The 17784-nt window shown below is 40.9% G+C and overlaps 1 protein-coding gene across 1 annotated transcript in view; it reads right to left on the bottom strand.

The window, feature by feature from the left end:
- Positions 1-3008: 3008 nt before the first annotated feature.
- The window catches only part of THADA (THADA armadillo repeat containing), a 160043-nt gene continuing 145267 nt past the window's right edge, over positions 3009-17784 (bottom strand). The window contains exons 37-38 of the mRNA XM_030448466.1: positions 4969-5135; positions 3009-3747 (exon numbers count right to left, since the gene is read on the bottom strand). Coding sequence (XP_030304326.1) covers positions 3409-3747; positions 4969-5135 — 506 coding nt within the window. The 3' untranslated portion in view covers positions 3009-3408. The remainder of the gene's footprint in view (positions 3748-4968; positions 5136-17784) is intronic.

The following is a 17784-nucleotide window of genomic DNA, read 5'->3' as shown; positions in this document are numbered from 1 at the left end:
AGTGGGTTATTAGAGCAGTTCACGTAGCTTTTTCACACTTGCTCCCCCCCCAACGCCATGCGGTTCGAGCTCCCATCATGTGGTTCCTCCCCTCCCCCCCGAGCCTGCAGGGGGGAACAAAGGGGGAGGTGGCGGGCGGGACCCGGCGGGTGCAAACGCGGCCGTCCAGACCGGCGGGGGCAGCACCAGGGCGGCCTCTTAGCCCCCCACCCCCCGGGCCCCGCCTGTGAGCCGTCACCCTCGGAGGAACAAGCCCATGGGCTGCCACGTTAGGGCTGAGTGAAGAGTACCCCCTTCGGGAAAACAAATAAACAAACCCCCCCCCAAAACACAAAAAAACAACCAACCGAAAAAATCCCCCAAACCAACAACAAACCCAAACACCCGGGAAAGACGAGGAGCTAGAGGATAAAACGCTTGCAGCTCGTTTCTTCCCGTATTTCGGCACTTCCCTGAAGCGAGCCCCCCCGTTCGCGGGGCAATTTTGGAAGCGGCGTGGCCGACCCTTCTTCCCGCCCGTCCCTCCTCCCGCCCGGCTGCGCGGGGATCTGCCACCCCCTAGTGCCCGCTCCGCCGAGAAGCAGCTTTGCCTTATCTGAGCATCCCACAACAAAATTCAGCTTCCCCTCTCCCTTGCGTGTCCCAGCTCCAGGCTCGCGGAGGGGTTACAGCTCCGCGCAGCCACCTGAGGCGGATGCGAGCAGTAAGGTGCATCCCTCCCCATCACCGCGCATCTTTCCCCTTAACCTCCTCCCTCCCCGGCCCACTCGCATTTCGCTCGCGAACTGCCCCCCCCCATCAAACTCGTTCTGCTCCCAACCATCTCTGTGGTGAAAACATCACCTTCAGAGCAGACCCCGCCCGCAAGTGAACCAGGTAAACAGCTGATGATGATAATCAGGCAAGGAGCAATGTGTCATCGTCATCTGGAGAAATACTTTGATAAATTGGCTTGATCAAACACGGCAGATAAGTACTCGAGTATAAGATTCTGTTAACTCTCTTCTGCAATTGCTGCTTGGGGTTTAAAGGTTCTTGATTGAGTAGTTATATAGTAACTCAGGTCACCAGCAGTGAGTGGTGAAATGTATGCGCGCCAACGTAATTTTTTTTTATTTGCTCTCTATAAACGACGGCAGAATGACAGAGGTTTCAGCAGCATTTTTAAACCATGATAAGGAAGACAGTTTTCGAGCTATTTAGTTTACTGATTAACCAAGTCCTCAAAGCTTCACAAAGTTACTTAAGTTTTCTGGTCACTGGATCTACTACTATACTGTTTCCTGTCTGCATTTTATCCATCTGCTGATACTGTAAATGCATATCCCCATTAAATTCCACCGAATTAAACAAAAAAGCACCAGTGTTACGAGGTAGGCTTATGGTAACCACTGACACAAGCAAGGTCACACAACCACGCTGTAATTTTGATACTACATAAAGTTCTGTTTGTTTTCTGCTATAAAAGCTGTTGCTGCACTAGTTCAAAAATGTTGGCAAGGTGTGGCAGAACCAGCAGCTGTTAATTAATTGCACAGGTCTTGACTATTTTTAAGAGTGGCTTCCAGACACAATCTGGGCTGTTCTTTTTCCCCAGGAGCTCAGAACAGACGCAAACAAATTAATTTTTAGCTTAACTCACAGTGGGGCTTGTTACATCGGGTAGTGTGCCTTCTGTGAAACATCTTTTCTTCTCAGATTCCAGCATTTCCCTTCTGCCTATTGAAATCTCAAGTTCCACTGTAAATTACTTACATAAGAACCTACAGTAACTGAATACTGGAAACTTAAGAGAATGCATTTAAACTCTTGTTCCTAAACGCATTTTTTAATTATTATTTTTTAGTAGTAGTAGTAGTGAAAACCTTGTTCGGTTTTCAGATACCCGTTAAACCTAATTCGGGACCTGATCCCGACCTACATCAGGTTCTATTAAAACTGGAGCGGCGGGCAGCAGTTCGCTACCAGGCACCGCGGCACCCAGCCACGTAAAGCCAAGCCCTGCTGAGGTCAACCCGGACCCTGGGGAGGCTCTCCCGGACCCCGGCGAGGTTGGGGATGACCCCGACCCTTTCCCTCCTCCCCCCGTCCCTCCTCTTCCTCCTCCTCCTCCTCCTCCAGACCCCGAGCACTCAAGGGGCGCGAGGGCGCCTATGGCGGTGCTGCAGCGCCACCTGCTGGGCGCGCGCCGCCCCAGGCAGGCACCCCCCCCCGTTCCCCTGCGGCCTCCCCTGGCGGCGGGAGGGGGAGCGACTATCGCGATAATCGTCACCGGGATGCCCGACTGCACCGCGATAGTGCACATTACGGGGAGAGACCCAGAGCAAACCAGTCGCTTACTGGGCACGCTCCGCACGCGTGCGGAGGAGGGCGGGCAGCCCCTGGCGGAGGGAACGTTACGTCCCCCATTAAAATATTTATTAAAATTTATTCTCAAAGTCTTCTTTTCCCATTGAAACCCCGGTTCCGTTCCCAGCAAAATACTTTCGCGAAGCACGGCAAGTATTTTTGTCTGGGCCAGCGACACCGCTGAGCACCGGCTCTGCTCGCCACCCCAGGCACTGGTGACAGCACCTCCTGAGCCTGAGCTCAGCATCACCCCTGGCTCCACCTCGAGGACCCAAATCCCCTGAGTTAGGACCTAACTTTGCACAACTGCTTGCAGAGTGAGGGGTTTTGATGGGAAGAGGAAACTGTTTTGTTCACCATGCAACAGCTGCTGTGCTTCGAACGCTGAGGTCTTAATTTTAGAGTGATTTTGTGAAAGTAGCTATTAGATTTACAGGAAAAAAAAGGATGCAGAAGCATAACCAATGTTGGTTCCATGTCCAAAGTGAGGTTACTACCAAAGTGAGAGTCCTTGCTCTCTGACAGAGGAAAATACAGTGAAATTTAAAATGCAGTCTAAAAATTGTCATGGACAAAAAAGCTAAGGTTTGTTTCTTTTCTCTTAGAAACACTTTAAAAATAAAATTAGAAAATACTACATTAATAATTACCATTCTACACCTTGAAAGAAGAACAAAAACCCAACCTTTTCTTAGTATTAAAATACAGGAGGTAAAAGTGTGGGATAAATGTAACAATTACAGGTGGCCTGCACCTGGATAAATGGAAAATATTAGGCTAAGCTGCTTTACTTCCTACAGTAGCTATAATAAACCATGCTCAGCTGAATAAAATTAGCAAATGCATTTAAAAGGAACAGTCTCCCGTAGCATATCTGACAAAAAAACCCAACAATCAATGGACTCATTTATAAAAAATGTGGTTTTAGTGTGAATAGCTTGTTGCAGGTTTACTGGAGGCATTATAGCAATCTCTTATTCCTTGAACACTGTTAGGATTCAGTCTCCCTGCCCATCCAGTAATATGTGCACAGCTCCATAAAGATGAACTTCTAGTAATTTACTTTTCCAGATTTTCATTTTTGCAAGTACCATCAGGCTTCAGCAGATTTAATATTTTAAGGCAGACCAATATTCTCTCATTTTGAATAGCCAGTCTTGTGAATTCTGCAGTTCTGGTAAATTCTGGAGTTGCAGGTAGTGCTCTAAGAAGGTGTTCAATAAGCTGGGCTTGGTCCAGTGCTCTTCTTGATAGCTGATTAAGTTCTCCATGATCTGGTAAAGTTGGATGAGTCGTTGATATAAGCAGGAAAAGATGCTTGCTAAGTTGTCTGACATGAGTCAACTGCTCTGCCCAAAAATTGACATCCCCTTTATCAAACAGGTAATCGTCTTCTTCCTTAACAAAAAGAAAAGCACAATGATTAGAAAATTACTTGTGGTCTTGATTATAATGATGAAGTTATAAAAGATATGAAAAGATACATAGTGAAATAATGACAAGAGGTTGTCATGGAATAGCTTATTTGTGTAAAAAAAAAAAAAAAAAGTTGAATTAATCTACATAATTTTTTCAAAGTTTTGAGAGAATACAATAAAAAAGGTTCCTACTTTGTCAAAGAAATTTTACCTTCAAAAACCAGGCATTTATGGTGTAACCCTTGGGAAACAGGAAGTAAATAGTAGTCCTAATGCTTAACATATGCTTGCCATCCCCTGTGAAACTGTCTTGTATTTCACAGAAACTTCTCTGTAACTAGTATGGTAATTTGCTATAACACAGAGCTTTTTGAGTGGATTAAATGAATAAGGAAAATTGTATCAGCCAGTCAGAAAGGCATACCTAAACCACAGGCTTAAGAAAAGAAAGATTCACAATATATTTCGTGGCTCATATTAGCTATCAACAAGCTTCTCAAAGATGTAGCCTCTCCTGCTCCTTCTGGTTTACCTTCCAGCATTATTTTGACTTTTACAGTCTTCTCAAGACAAAGAGAGCACAGTGTATTACACAGCACTTTGTTTCACACAACCTGCATGGCAAAGTTTTTCTTTATGTAAATAATCCTTCTGAAGACAGACTGATAAGAGTGAGGCAGTTTTGTGTGCTATACAGAACCAGCCATATGGAAGGTGGCACAAAGTGACTGAATATTTGACATATTTGGAGGAGCCAGAAGTTGGGATAACACTGCTTGAACATGAGATGTGCTTGACACCCACAGCAGCAGTTTAAATTCAGGGCAAGCAATGATACTGAATGCAGTTAGTTACACCCTCAAAGTGTTTCAGTCAACAACGATTTGTCAAGTAACCCTTGAATTATTTCAATGTTTGTTTGTTTGGTCCTTTTAATTTTACGCTGATATTGCCAGGAAATAGCCATCAAAATCTACTTATTTATTTTAAATACTGTCCACATGTCTTGTTTTATTTATTTTTTTAATTGTAAATCAATTAATACCAGATATCCACTAAACCTAATTCAGGAGCTGATCTCTTAATACCAGAGTAGTGACCAGCAGGCTTCATAAGATGAGATGTTTCATTCTATTCCTACCACAAGACTGCAGTAAATTGGTGATCCCAACATGAGACAGCAACTGGGTGTTAAAATTACCAGGGCTGAAGACTCCAAGTCTCTTTTCAGATCACTGTCTCCCAGAAGCCACTCCAGGAGGATCAGGACGCCAGCACAGATCTGTCCCCACTGCTGCAGCAGCTCACACAACATGCCAAATGCTAAATCCAAGGCCATGGGAGCATTCACTATCCTAAGTGCAAACTCTGTTGAGAGAAAATATGCATAACAACATATAGTAAACATTTTCAAATAAAATCAGCACAAAAATGATTTCTTGAGAACAGACACTGAATTTACATAAACACATGTAGAGTGATGAATTACACTGCAAAAAATTTAGATTAATATTAATTTCTGTGCTACTTGGGGCTTTTTCTCTCCAAAATAATACATTAAGCAACTGAAAATGCTGATGCTTAATTATTTTTTCCAGCCCATGAAGTGACATTCATTACTTTGGGTTTAAATATACAAAGATGTCTGTTAGAAATGTCTCCAGAGACAGTCCTGACACTCTTACATGGAGACTGTTTTTGCAACACTGCAGATATGCCTTTAATCTTATTTGATGATTCACTGGAACTCAAAACCTACAGCATGTTACATGTTTTTTTTAAGAACTGAGATACAGAATCAATCATTATCTGGTGTGCAGTCTCTTTCCATATAATAAAATATACATATATATATATACACACACACACATACCCAGGCATGCACACACATGTAAGACAGATCAGGCATGGAGAATTTCTTAAAGAAGGGAAAGGCAGACGCTGTTTGCAGTACCATCACAGAGCTGTATTTATACAGCCTTTGCTATTGGTTGCTATAATATTTTCCCTGGGGAGGAAATAAACAGACAAATCATGCCAGAACTCTACACAAAGCCATAATCCACGGCCTATTTCTTTCCCACTGCTCCCATTTGGGCAGATGCTGTTGTACCTGTGTGCCTCCTCGGGCTGTCCTGAATCAGGGAGTACACAAAAATGCCAGAAGTCCTGTTTGCACAAGAGTTCTAAACAACTGCATTCACAGGTAGGAATTTCACCACTAGTAACAATAATGCAATTTTAATTTTTTTTTATTTTTTTAAATTAAGGATGCAGGAAGAGGGCCAGTGGAGAAGAGATAATGAACAAGCACTTGTAAGATCCTTATTACAAATCCTTTGTAAGATTTGGCAAAATTCATCCTTGTCCACAGTCACCAGCAAAAGAGCAACTGTTCACTCAACAGTCTGTCTTCTAAGCAGTGTTATGGTCAGGACACATCACTCCTGAAGGCTGCCTGTTGTGAGCAGACAGCACAGCAGAGTCAGAATTGCTCAGAGGAATCAACATAGACACCTAAAGCAGACCTTGCTTTGTGACCTGAGTGTCACCTTTCTCACCAAGGAAAATGCCACTGACGTGGAAGAGGCACAGCACTGCAGCTGAGGCAGCCCTTGCTCAGAGCTGCAGCACAGGCTCCTGCTGTGTAACACCTCACCAGCTCTCCTGCCAGCCATGGATTTTGTAGAGTCCATTGGCACAGCAAAGAAAGGTACAACACCAGGACCAAGGAAACACCAGTGCCAGCAGATAAGGAAAGGCAGGAAACAACCAAGACCAAAAGAGACCAACAAAATGATGGGTATGGGGTATTTGACAGCCCAGGCAACTGTACTGAGGACAGTGGGGAGGATGAATTAGTGTTTGAGACCATGAGAACAAAGGCTGGTAATAAGGAAGGGAGTGAAGGAGAAAGAACAGATGGTCCCTTCTTTATCTTGGAGTTAGATGAGGGTAAATGGAAATCTCCTTGAGCAAGCAACAGGAAGGCAGGCAGTCAATCTCTTAGTGACACTAATAATGTTACATATGCAGTTGGGCTCTGCTAGACAGTAAAATTAAATGTGCAAATCTGCTTTGTTCATGTCAAGACTTCTCACTGTATCAGGACGTCCCTCAGCTTTGTCCATGAGAGGGAGCTTGCAGAGGTGCAGTGCAGCATCCCCACAGCATTTATTTCAGGTATCTGGATTTTAGGTATTGTTTTTGCTGACATTTCTTTCCAATTTTTTTTTTTCTTTTTAAGTTCACTTTCTCTGTTGCTGTGGCCTACTTTGTACCAGTCTGACAGTATAAAATATGGGTACAATGTTTGTCCTCTCAGTTTTGATTTGCTTAGGCTCAGGTAGAAAAGAGTTTCATTCAAGTGCCATGGGGACCTTAACTCCTCAGAAATACTGGCAGCCCTCAGAGGTTTATCAAAAATACGTATCAAAGTGGGAGTGCAGGGCTCTGAGCCTGAGCTACAAAGACCTACAAACCACATTTTAAACCAAGTTCTTTTGAATTCCGATGACATTTCAGCAGATGATTACTATGATGTCTCTTTCTGGTGTTATTTTATTTGTATTTGAATGTTTAGCTAAATAACTGATGCTGGGAGCTAAAACCCAAATATGTTATTTCCCACTGCTGTCTTCCTGAAGTTAGCTGCTGCTCTGGGGGACTGATTATAGATACAATTGCAGATATTTTAAATACCTGCCATTTCCTGGGGCTTTTCTTCCCTTTTAAGACTTAAAATCCTTAAGTAGAAATATGGCAATGTTCTTTATGTGGATGAAAATACTGCACTACTGAGAAATACCACCAAACGTGTACTTGGGCCAACAAATGCTATTAGGTGAACATGTTGAAAACTACCAAGAGGTAGCAAAACAAGTAATGAATGCTCAGGTACTACTTAGACTGAACTTGCTTGCTAGCAGTTATTCAACAGCTTGACACAGCAGAAAAGGTGGTTTTGTGACCACACAGCACAGAAATCTTGTAGGGAACCCTTGTGTTGCAACAAAGGAAATAATAAGATGTAACTTTCTATTTATATATATATATATACACACATATACATATATGTGTGTATATATATATATATATATATATATAAAATCTTATATTTTTTTCCCAAAGAGAAGTATAAAAAAATGCAGGAAAAAAAAACCATATAAAGGAGATCTAACACACAGGAAAACCATGAAGACCCTGAATACAGTACCCACCCAAAAGGTGCTGACCACGCTTCTGGGAACTTCAGACACCATTTAACTGCTCAAACAGATGCATGCAACAGTTCTGAGATTGAGACCAAAGACAAAGCAACATCAATATTTATAATGCTAAAACTTAGGCTTCAAAAATTTGAGTAAGAGGCTTCCTACTTTGGGTTTGTGAAGCTAGCACAGAGCATTCCTGGTGCTTGAGGTACAGACACAGATTGAACAACAGATCAAACTCTGGCAGATGAATTTCTTCCTTCCCATCCCATCTCATCCCATCTCTCTACTGCAGAGCACCAGAGCTCCATGGTTTCTGAATGGCTTCCTCAGCTGCAGTTACTTACAGAGTAGATGGACACGAACTGACTTTGCTACCAGTTCACACAAATTCGATGCTAGAATACTTCAAGATCAGATTGGGGGAACCAGCACTGCCACAAGGACAACAAAGAGAAGGATCAAGAATCCAAAAAAGGTGTATCAGCTTTCCAAGCTTAGAGTGCTGAAGTAATACAGATAAATAAGTTTGTTACATACATGATTCAGTAGACAAATAATGCTTTTAAGGGGAGAAAATTATTTGTTGCTTTGATGGCCTCCAGCACTAAAAGGAACAGCAGTAGATGCTGTAAGCAGGTACAGAATCTTTTAAGATATCTACAAAAAGCTGTATGTCTTTTAAAAATAAACTACGTGTCTTCACTGACATACTAACTGTTTATGAGAACTACTCCTCACATCATCATCATTTGCCTATGAAACTGGGCTGATTTTCAAGATGCCACACATTACACATGATGCTGTGCTCATGACTCACACTATGACTTCAGGAAATGGTCTGAGCAAGCTGGAAGCTGACCAGAGGCAAAAAGGGCAGGTGGCTCTCCTCTCCCCACAGCCCCTTGGGCCATGGGCTCCTGATGCTCACCTCCAGCCAAGCTCAGGTACTCTGCTGAGCGCCTGGTAAATTAATGCTCAGAATAGCAGAATATGAATCTGGCAGGCAGCTTGGCGTGTGGATTCTTCTGCTCAGCTGGCAGGCTGGCCTGGTTACCCTGCAGCCAGGATTGGTAGAGCTGGGAGCCAGGGAAGGGGAGATCCCAGGGCAGGAGGGGCAAGGGAAGGGGCCAGAGGGAAAGCGAGACCTCCCCATCCAGCAAGCTGTTAGCTCAGGTCAGCTGTAGTGCAAAACTTCCCCATCAGAGTCATGTAAACAAAACACTGACAGAGATGATTCAGATGGCTGAGTATTTATAGCCTTTCATAACATAAGTAACTATTTCAAGTAACTGAATAAAAAATTTCAGATGACAGATTTCCAGAAGCAGCTCACAGCTCATTACTGCCACAGGGACTAAATCAGCAGAAACTGAACCTGAAGGAGTAGCTATTACCAAACACTGAAAATACAGCAGTGCTCCTATCACAACAGTTCTACAGACTATCAAAATGGTGTTAAAATTATCCTTATTATAAAATTTTCTGAAACATGTATGTGTTCCAGCATGCAAAAACACCATGAGCAAGATAAGCATCTTGCTAAATAAGCCACTACAGGGCCTGAAATTCAAAAAAATTCTCTATGCCTTAAACAAGTACTTACAAGCAGAAGAATTAATACTACTCCTTGAAATGAAAAACAAAAGATAAGAATCAGGTACTACATGTTTTTTTCATTTTGAGGAAGTGAATTTTCATAAAGGGAAAAGGCTTAAGTACTGCAGTGCTTTAGTCTTTGTGAATCCACCCACATAAAAATTAGACCTCCCACACACACACTCATATACTTCAAAAGCTTTGATCATGCCAGATGTAAATATTTCTTCTGGTTGCCTATTACGTGTCCTCCAACTATACAATTGTTCCCTGTTAAAGCCTCAGTGATACTATGGGGAACTGAAAGGATGTGTTGAGAGCATGTACACAGATTTTAAGGACAATCATCATTAAATATGGTCAAAATAGAAAAGCAGAACCTACCCCTTGCCTAACGAAGCATTTTGTAATTGGTTTTATACTGGAAGTTGCTAACTACAGTTAATTTTAGATCAAAGAGTAATGCAGTTTTTGTAAATGCATACTGTGTTCAGAGCAAACATAAAGAGAAGTAAAACTGCACAGAAGCTTAGTGTAACAGTCCCAAGAGAAAGCCTCAGAAAAAAGTGTATCAAGAGCAACAATGATTTCAAGAAAAACATACAGGGTGAGTTCTTCAACTGAAATTGCAGAAAGTATTTTTGGTATACTCCAGATTGGCAGAATTATTACCTTTTGGCACAAAGTGCTGCTTACTTAGATATAAACATGACTACATCACTATCAACACAGTACCTCATAACACCCTGGTAAAATACGGTAGTACCCCTGCTTCAGAGACATGGTATAGACACCTAAATCAAAGCTCACTGCTTGACAAAACTGGAGATTTATCTCAGGTTTTCTGATACATGACTTCAAGAAGATGATGAATGTCAAGCAAGAGCTCAAGTTCCTATCCAAATGACCCAGCAGCAGTGTCATGTCATACATAAAATACTGTGTTTTTGTATGCAAAGGCTTCACAAAACTTAACAAGGCTTCATTTAAAAAAAAAAAAAAAAAAAAAAAAAAAAAAAAAAAAAAAAAAAAAAAAAAAGAGATAAAAATCTGACTGGCCCAATCAAAGAGTTAAATACATGGTAAATAAAGTGAGGCTGGAAACTGAATCTCTTATGTTGAAATAACCAATTTGTATGTTAGGAACTGTGCAGCTCTGCAATAAGGCAACACACAGGTGTCTTGCCACCAGAAAAACAACAAAACAGAAGAAGACCAGTAGCAGTAGATAGAAAGTAAAGGCATGTTTACCTTTACTCAGTCTCCACAAATACTGTTACAGTGCTATCATCCTTCAGGGGACTGAGATTAAAAGAGGCCAACTGAGAAGCAAAACAAATAAACAAAAGAAAAAGCAGAAATGGTTAACTCTTGTATCTGGGTAGTTGGCAGATGGCCCTTGGAAGGGCGCTTGCTCATTGCACTGTGTCAATTTCAGTTACAAACATCAAACTTTCCACTTTTTAAAATTACCATTTATTTAAAATCTAATATATAAGCATTCCTTTTTATAGTGCTTCATAAAATCAAAGGCCATTAGATCATTCCTATCCTCTCGAGAAATATCATTCCCTAAATGACGTTCAACTACTTCATCTGTTTTCCATTTTCCTGCCCGAGTCTGGTTTATAGCCGTGCTTTTTCAGGATGACTTTTTTAAAAAGAGGCCCTTCCTGACATCATGCAACACGATGTCAAAACACAACACTATTACAAAACAAACTAATCAAAACTAATTTCTTAATAGTTGCAGTCTCCCAGTAGAGCAGCATTGATACTGCTCTCAGCTTTGATTATAAACAGATCTGAGTTTGTAACATGTCTGATTATGATGGAAACTCAGAGCTCAGGACTGAGCAGAAAATTCCCTCCTGAACAAAAAAGCACACACATATTCATCATCTCTTCAAGTCCCTTTTTGGAATGTGAACAGGAAAGTATTTTTCAACTCAGTAACTGATTTTGCTTTGGGTTTTTTGGTTTGGTTTTGTTTGTTTGTTTTTGGTTTTGTGTTGTTGTTGGTTTTTTTTCCTTTTTAAATATATGTATCTGCATACATAAGGTTTCCCCATGCAAGCCATGCCTCCTGTACACAAAGGAGGTAGGTAATACATGCCTCCCGTGTTACAAACAACCACAGCTCACAGATCTGTCAGAGGAAATGAGCATTTGGACTTTACCACTTGCATTACTGCTTTTGCAGAACCTCCCCCCATGTTCTTATTGGAACAGCAAAAAACCAATACCCCAAATGCATAAACCCAAAAAAACCCTAATGCTTTTCCTTATGAAAAGGTAAAAAATATTATTCACCTACTTGTTTAAAACACTGCCAGTGAGAATGTATTTTTTTTTTGTTTTTTTTTAACTCAGATGACATTCATTTGAAAAATAAAGAGCAACATTTTCAAAATCAGTATCACTAGAACTAAATATGTGATTGAAGATTCTTGTTATTGGCCTGTTCCAACTAAGGGACTTTTTTCTTAGCGCTCATGACGACTGCAACTGTGAATGAGATGTATATTACAGCTCTGCTGTCGGAACACAGCAAGAAATTTATCTCTATATCACAGCTGGAATCTTAGAATAATATCTGGAGAATGGTAATGAAGGGTTCATTATTTAAGGGATAAAGGAATAAGGAAAGAGTGGGTAATCAGTATAGAAGATGGCACACAAAATTGTCCTCCCCACAATACTTGCCCAATATAATATGGGCAGAACACTTCGATATATAATAATGAGCTATTTGTAAAAAGCTTTTTAAAAAGCTATTTTTAAGATGAGCTATCCTTTGTTGCTATGGAGTTATTAGCCACAACCATCACAGCTTACATAAGGAGCCTACCAAAATCTGTAAGCTGCTGTCCTGTTCACTTATTTTAATTAAAATGCTGATAAGAAAAAAAAACCAACCAATTTTTAATAGATGATTCACATGAACACTCCATTTAACATTTACCACTTTCAGACGCCAGCACTGGGCGCATACTATTACTTTTCATGTATTCTTTCTTAATTTTCAGGAGCAACCCATAACCTTTACATAATGGTGCTACTGTGTAATTAATAGAGCTAAATGAAGCTTTGTCAGTAAATAATCAGCAGCCAGTCCTTGATGAATGAGCTGATTCTAATTCAGTCCATTCACTTTCAACTTTAATTAGTGGCATTGTATTCTACAAAGCAAATAGTTCCTTCATCCATGTGACCATTTAACATTGTGTAAGTGGGCTGAGAACAATTAGTAAGGTGCTGAAATAAATTTTGGAATACAAAGTAAAAAGTCACAGTGATCACACCTTTTTATATAATGTAATTCTTTAAAATGAAATAAATAATATAAAGTTCCTACTGCAAAAGCCACTGATTTTTACAAGTACCATACACCCCAATAAATCTTGCTAATTTCAATGCAGTAGTTGCCTTTCCTTTTTCTTTAATTAAACCAATTGATCTGAATTACTAAGTGCATATTGGTGGAATTGTTTGCAAGATGCAAATAGAGGCATGAAAATGCTATGTATTTCTACATAAACACCAATGCAACACTATACTTTTTTTTTTTTTTGGTACTATAACCCTTGCTCTAGATGTGTGCTTGTCACAAGTGCTGAGCAAACTCTTCACTGTTGGATTGCTGGAATTTAGAGTAATTTAAATTATTGGAAAGTTTTCTAATAAAGATATAAAATTTGAACTAGTCAAGGCCATTTATGTTACAGTTTGCTTTGATATTGTTCCACATTGCCTCCTGAACATTAGTTTACATTGGTATGTTTATCCTCCCAGCAGTTTTGCTGGAAAGACTGGGACAATGCAGAGTTGCAGATTCCTGCAGGATGTGGCTGCTGAGCACATCAGAGGAGAGAAGACACTTGCTAACTTACTACAAAACATCTGATGCAGGTGTATATGTGACATACTGACCACAGGAACTTTTGAACAGAATAGCAAAAAAGCAACCTGGGAACCTCAGCAATGCTGCATAGGAGCTGCTTAGTATTGCATATATTGTGAATATATATACACAGACTCTTTGAGAAATATTAAGAGTTCTTCAACAGAAAGTCTACCCTTGATACCAATATACTTGTCTGTTACATGTGTCCTTTTAATTTCCTTCAAAATCCTTTGAGGTATTGGCTTGTGTCTCTTCCACTGAGAAGGAAGTCAGACAGTGCTGTGACTGCTCTCCCTGGTAACACTGATGTGCTGAATACAAGTGCTCCTTGCCCAAGATCCCACAAAGATGAAAACACTTGTGTCCTACATAATAATTCAGACATGAACTACAGAACACCAGGGACTTCTCAGTCACTATGAAGAAACCTCTTCTTCTGTACTCTCTGCATTTAATACATGGATCTGGACCTTTCTTATTCCAAAATATTCTAAACAGCAAGGTAGACAGTACAGCTACGTAACCTGCAACTCACAGACATCACAACATGGAGTGTGCCACAGATAAATAATATGGATTCACAATGATGTCCATAGAAAGAAGAAATGACACTAGCTCTTCTGAGGACAGAATAGATAGACATGAAGACTGAAAAATCTTAGCTGATTTTAGATGCTTGATCTGAGACACTATGACCTGTTTCACTGAGGAGCCACCACCCCATAGTGCTTTAATATTCAGAATGCATTTCCCTCTGATTTCAGCTGTGTGTGCTCTGAACGCCTGCAAATCATGCCTCCAAGGTGCCTAGCTAAGCACTTAGCAAACTACTGACCTCCTTTCCAAACTCTCTGTGGAGTCACTTGCTTACCTGCACAAAACAGCTCCCTGGGAGAGGCAGGGCTAGAATGCAGATCACAAGAGCAACACCAAAGGCCTTGAGCATGTCCCTTCGTGTGATCCTGGTCTTACACACTTTATCACTTTCTATTTTGCAACTGTAGTACTATTGGAGATAATATTTTCCTCGAGTGCATAGCCCTGATTTATCATCAGAGCAAATCTGCCCTGTCTATTGAATTATAAAAGATTTTCTGTGAAAACAGTGATAGTGTAGCTTATCCCTATTTCCTTGTAGCATGACAAGATGTACTTAAAGTTGCATTTCCTACCTTTTGGATAGTTGTCCTTATGAATATTTTTAATGTGAGGAAAGGGTAGTGGGGGAAGATAGCAATGTATATGAGTAATTTTCAAAACAAGTTTCAAAAAAAAATCTATACATCACCCAAATAACATGACATTATAGTCAAGCTCATGAATCACAGAAACAGTGCAGACACAAAGCTGAGCACTTGGGAATCTGCTGCTTGAAACTAAAGGAATAATAGGAAATGGTAACATCACTGGAGATGAAAGTTACACTCATAGCACTGCTCGAGTGTCTTCTACCCAGGCCCTGTAACCAGACTCCATAGAATCTTAACACAGGCCTCACTATCTTCACAAGCTAAGCCCTGGCCTTGACACTCAGCCTTCACACCTACCTCCAGTTACACTGTGTCCCAAAATGTAGTAAAGTGTTCCCCTTTTATCTCCTTTGTCCACTCTACTTCCTTCCTATATTCTTCCTCTTTTGGACCTGGTTTAGCCTGCCTCTTGCCCTCCCCTCCTCTTGTTTGAATCCATTCCCCCATGTCCTATCACTCCCTGACATCCTGAAAAGTCCCTCACCAGCTTTCTTGTAGCCCCATTCAGATACTGGAATGCTACAATAAGGTCTCCTTGGAGCCTTCTCCTCTCAAGATTGAATAACCCCAACTCTCTCAGTCTGTCCTCACAGGAGAGGTGCTCCAGCCCTCTGATCATCCTCATGGCCCTTCTCTGGACACACTCCAGCACATCCATGTCCCTCCTGTGAAAGGGGCTCTAGAACTGGATGCAGTACTCCAGGTGGAGTCTCATGAGAGCAGAGCAGAGGGGGAGAAATCAACTCCTTCAACCTGCTGGCCATGATTCTCTTGATGTACACTGATGGCTCGCGTTTAACTTCTCATCCACCAGCACTCCCAAGTCCTTTTCCTCAGGGCTGCTCTCAAGACAGTCCCTGCCCAGCCTATCTCAGTGCTTGGGATTGCCCTGACCCAGATGCAGGACCTTGCACTTGATCTTGTTGAACTTCATGAGGCTGCCATGGGCTCTCCAGCTCGTAGAGGTCCCTCTGGATGGCATCCCTTCCCTCCAGCATATCAGCTGCACCATGCAGCTTGGGGCCATTGACAAACTTGCTGAGGGTGCACTTCAAGTGCTCAAATGCAGCCTAGCCCAGAGCTACCCACAGCTGCAGTCATTCCAAGGCAGAGCATTCCCAGCACAGAGCATCCCCACTACACCTGCTGGGAATGCAGACAAGCATATCAGGAACAGAGAAATTTAAGCTGCTTTGCAAAAACATAAATCTTTGGAGCTCTGAGCTTTTAGGCTCTTTTCAGTCTCTACTGAATGTGTGTGTGTGTATATAAAACCCAACTTTTTATAGTCCTATTTCTCAGCCAAATTTGTACACATTTTACATAAAAAAATCTTGCTCTAAAACATACATGTATTCCTCACATTCAGACAAAAGGCCTTCATTTTTTCTTGTAGCCTGTGTAAAGATAGCATTTTCCCCTAATTTCCTACATAGTATCACATCTACTGTAACAAAAATAAAGTAAGTAAGTAAATAAATAAATATTTCAGTAATAACAAGGAAGGATTAACACAAGCAACTGAAAGCTACAATTTTATAATGAGAAGTGTTAGGCAACACTAACAACAGACCATCAGCTCTCCTTATAAAAATACACAGTTCACACAATTAATATAATTCCCAAAATTAATTATAAAGAGAAGATAGGGACAAAAAAGCAGAAGGAAATAAATTTACACAAGACAATTCAAGGTCTGTTGAAAAGGTTCAAGAAGTAGAGAGGATGAAGTGGGAAAGCAAGTAAAGATGAAGAGAGGACTCAGTGCACAAGAAAAGGTAACAGCTCTGGTGTATTTTATTCAGTCAGACTGGCAGTCTACAAGAATAAACAACACCAAAGGGATTTTTGTGCCATTTTTAAACAAAACAAGGAGATCAGCAGGCATGCTTCTGTGTATGTGTTTCCCACCACAACTTCTTGAACCAGCTGTGCAATTTCAATCCAGTCCAACAAAAAGGAAAAAGGAATCCAAAATATTAAGTCTTGTTTCTATGAAACTAGCCAGCTTGGTAAAGAAAAGACACCCTGCTGCTGTCCTGCCTCGTGAAAGGCTGAAAATTCAGTCATCAGACTTGAGAAAATCCAGTTATCTTCCAAACAAATCCATTAAAAATGCCTAAACCAAGCTTCCTTCTGTTCACTGCTCAAGGAACCTTTTTTCCTTTTATTTAATTTTAAATAAATAACACCATTTGCAGTTACACTCCACACTGGCATACATCTTTAACATAGCCACATATAGGCCTTTAACATAAAGACTCCTGTCTTTAACATTTTGTTTTTCCATCTACATGTTTCAAGTGAGTTTGCTTCATGTAAGGCTATATTCTACTTCACCTTGCCATGGACAGCACGAGTTGAGCCTTCACCACTAACCATGAGATCTGGGTAAAATCCTTTAATTTGAAAAATTTACCTTTACTCTGTGACAGTTTTCCACAATGTTCCACATATGATCATGCCAAAAAGAAAACACGTTGCAAGAGAAGGCAGCTAACAAGCAAGGGCTGCCTGTAATTGCTCTACTACTTCCATGAATTTGACAGGAAACCATGGATGTGTTCTACAGACTGGCACAGGGCAAAATTCAGTTGTGTGCATCCTTTCATCCTGAGATCCCTTTATCCCAAGGCTCCCCTTACCTCCCACTGCATCTGCACCCCAAGGTCTGTGCTGACCTTGCCCTGGGGAATCATGAAGTCATTGACTCTGAAGAAGCAAGTCCTCTGTGCTTGGTGTATATAACCTGAGAGACCATATCCCATCTCAGTATGATCTTGCCAAGTTAAACTAATTATGCAATGAAGTTTGCTTTAGGAGAAGGAAATCAATACTGGGAACATCTGTTCTGAAAGACCCTTGACATGTTCATAAACACAATTTGATCCTAATACTACTGGGCTTCAGAGAACATGGCACGTACCTGTTTTTCTGATGTTTCTGAGAGGTTGTAACAATATAATATGGGATGTTAGTGTACTATATTGCAATATGGTGATTTACTTGAATTATACACATTTGGGGAATTTGAATTAAAGAGGAAA

This window comes from Calypte anna, chromosome 3, assembly GCF_003957555.1.
Source record: "Calypte anna isolate BGI_N300 chromosome 3, bCalAnn1_v1.p, whole genome shotgun sequence".
Classification (NCBI taxonomy): domain Eukaryota; kingdom Metazoa; phylum Chordata; class Aves; order Apodiformes; family Trochilidae; genus Calypte; species Calypte anna.
Note: the sequence above shows the minus strand (reverse complement) of the source record. Positions and strands in the feature narration are given on the sequence as shown.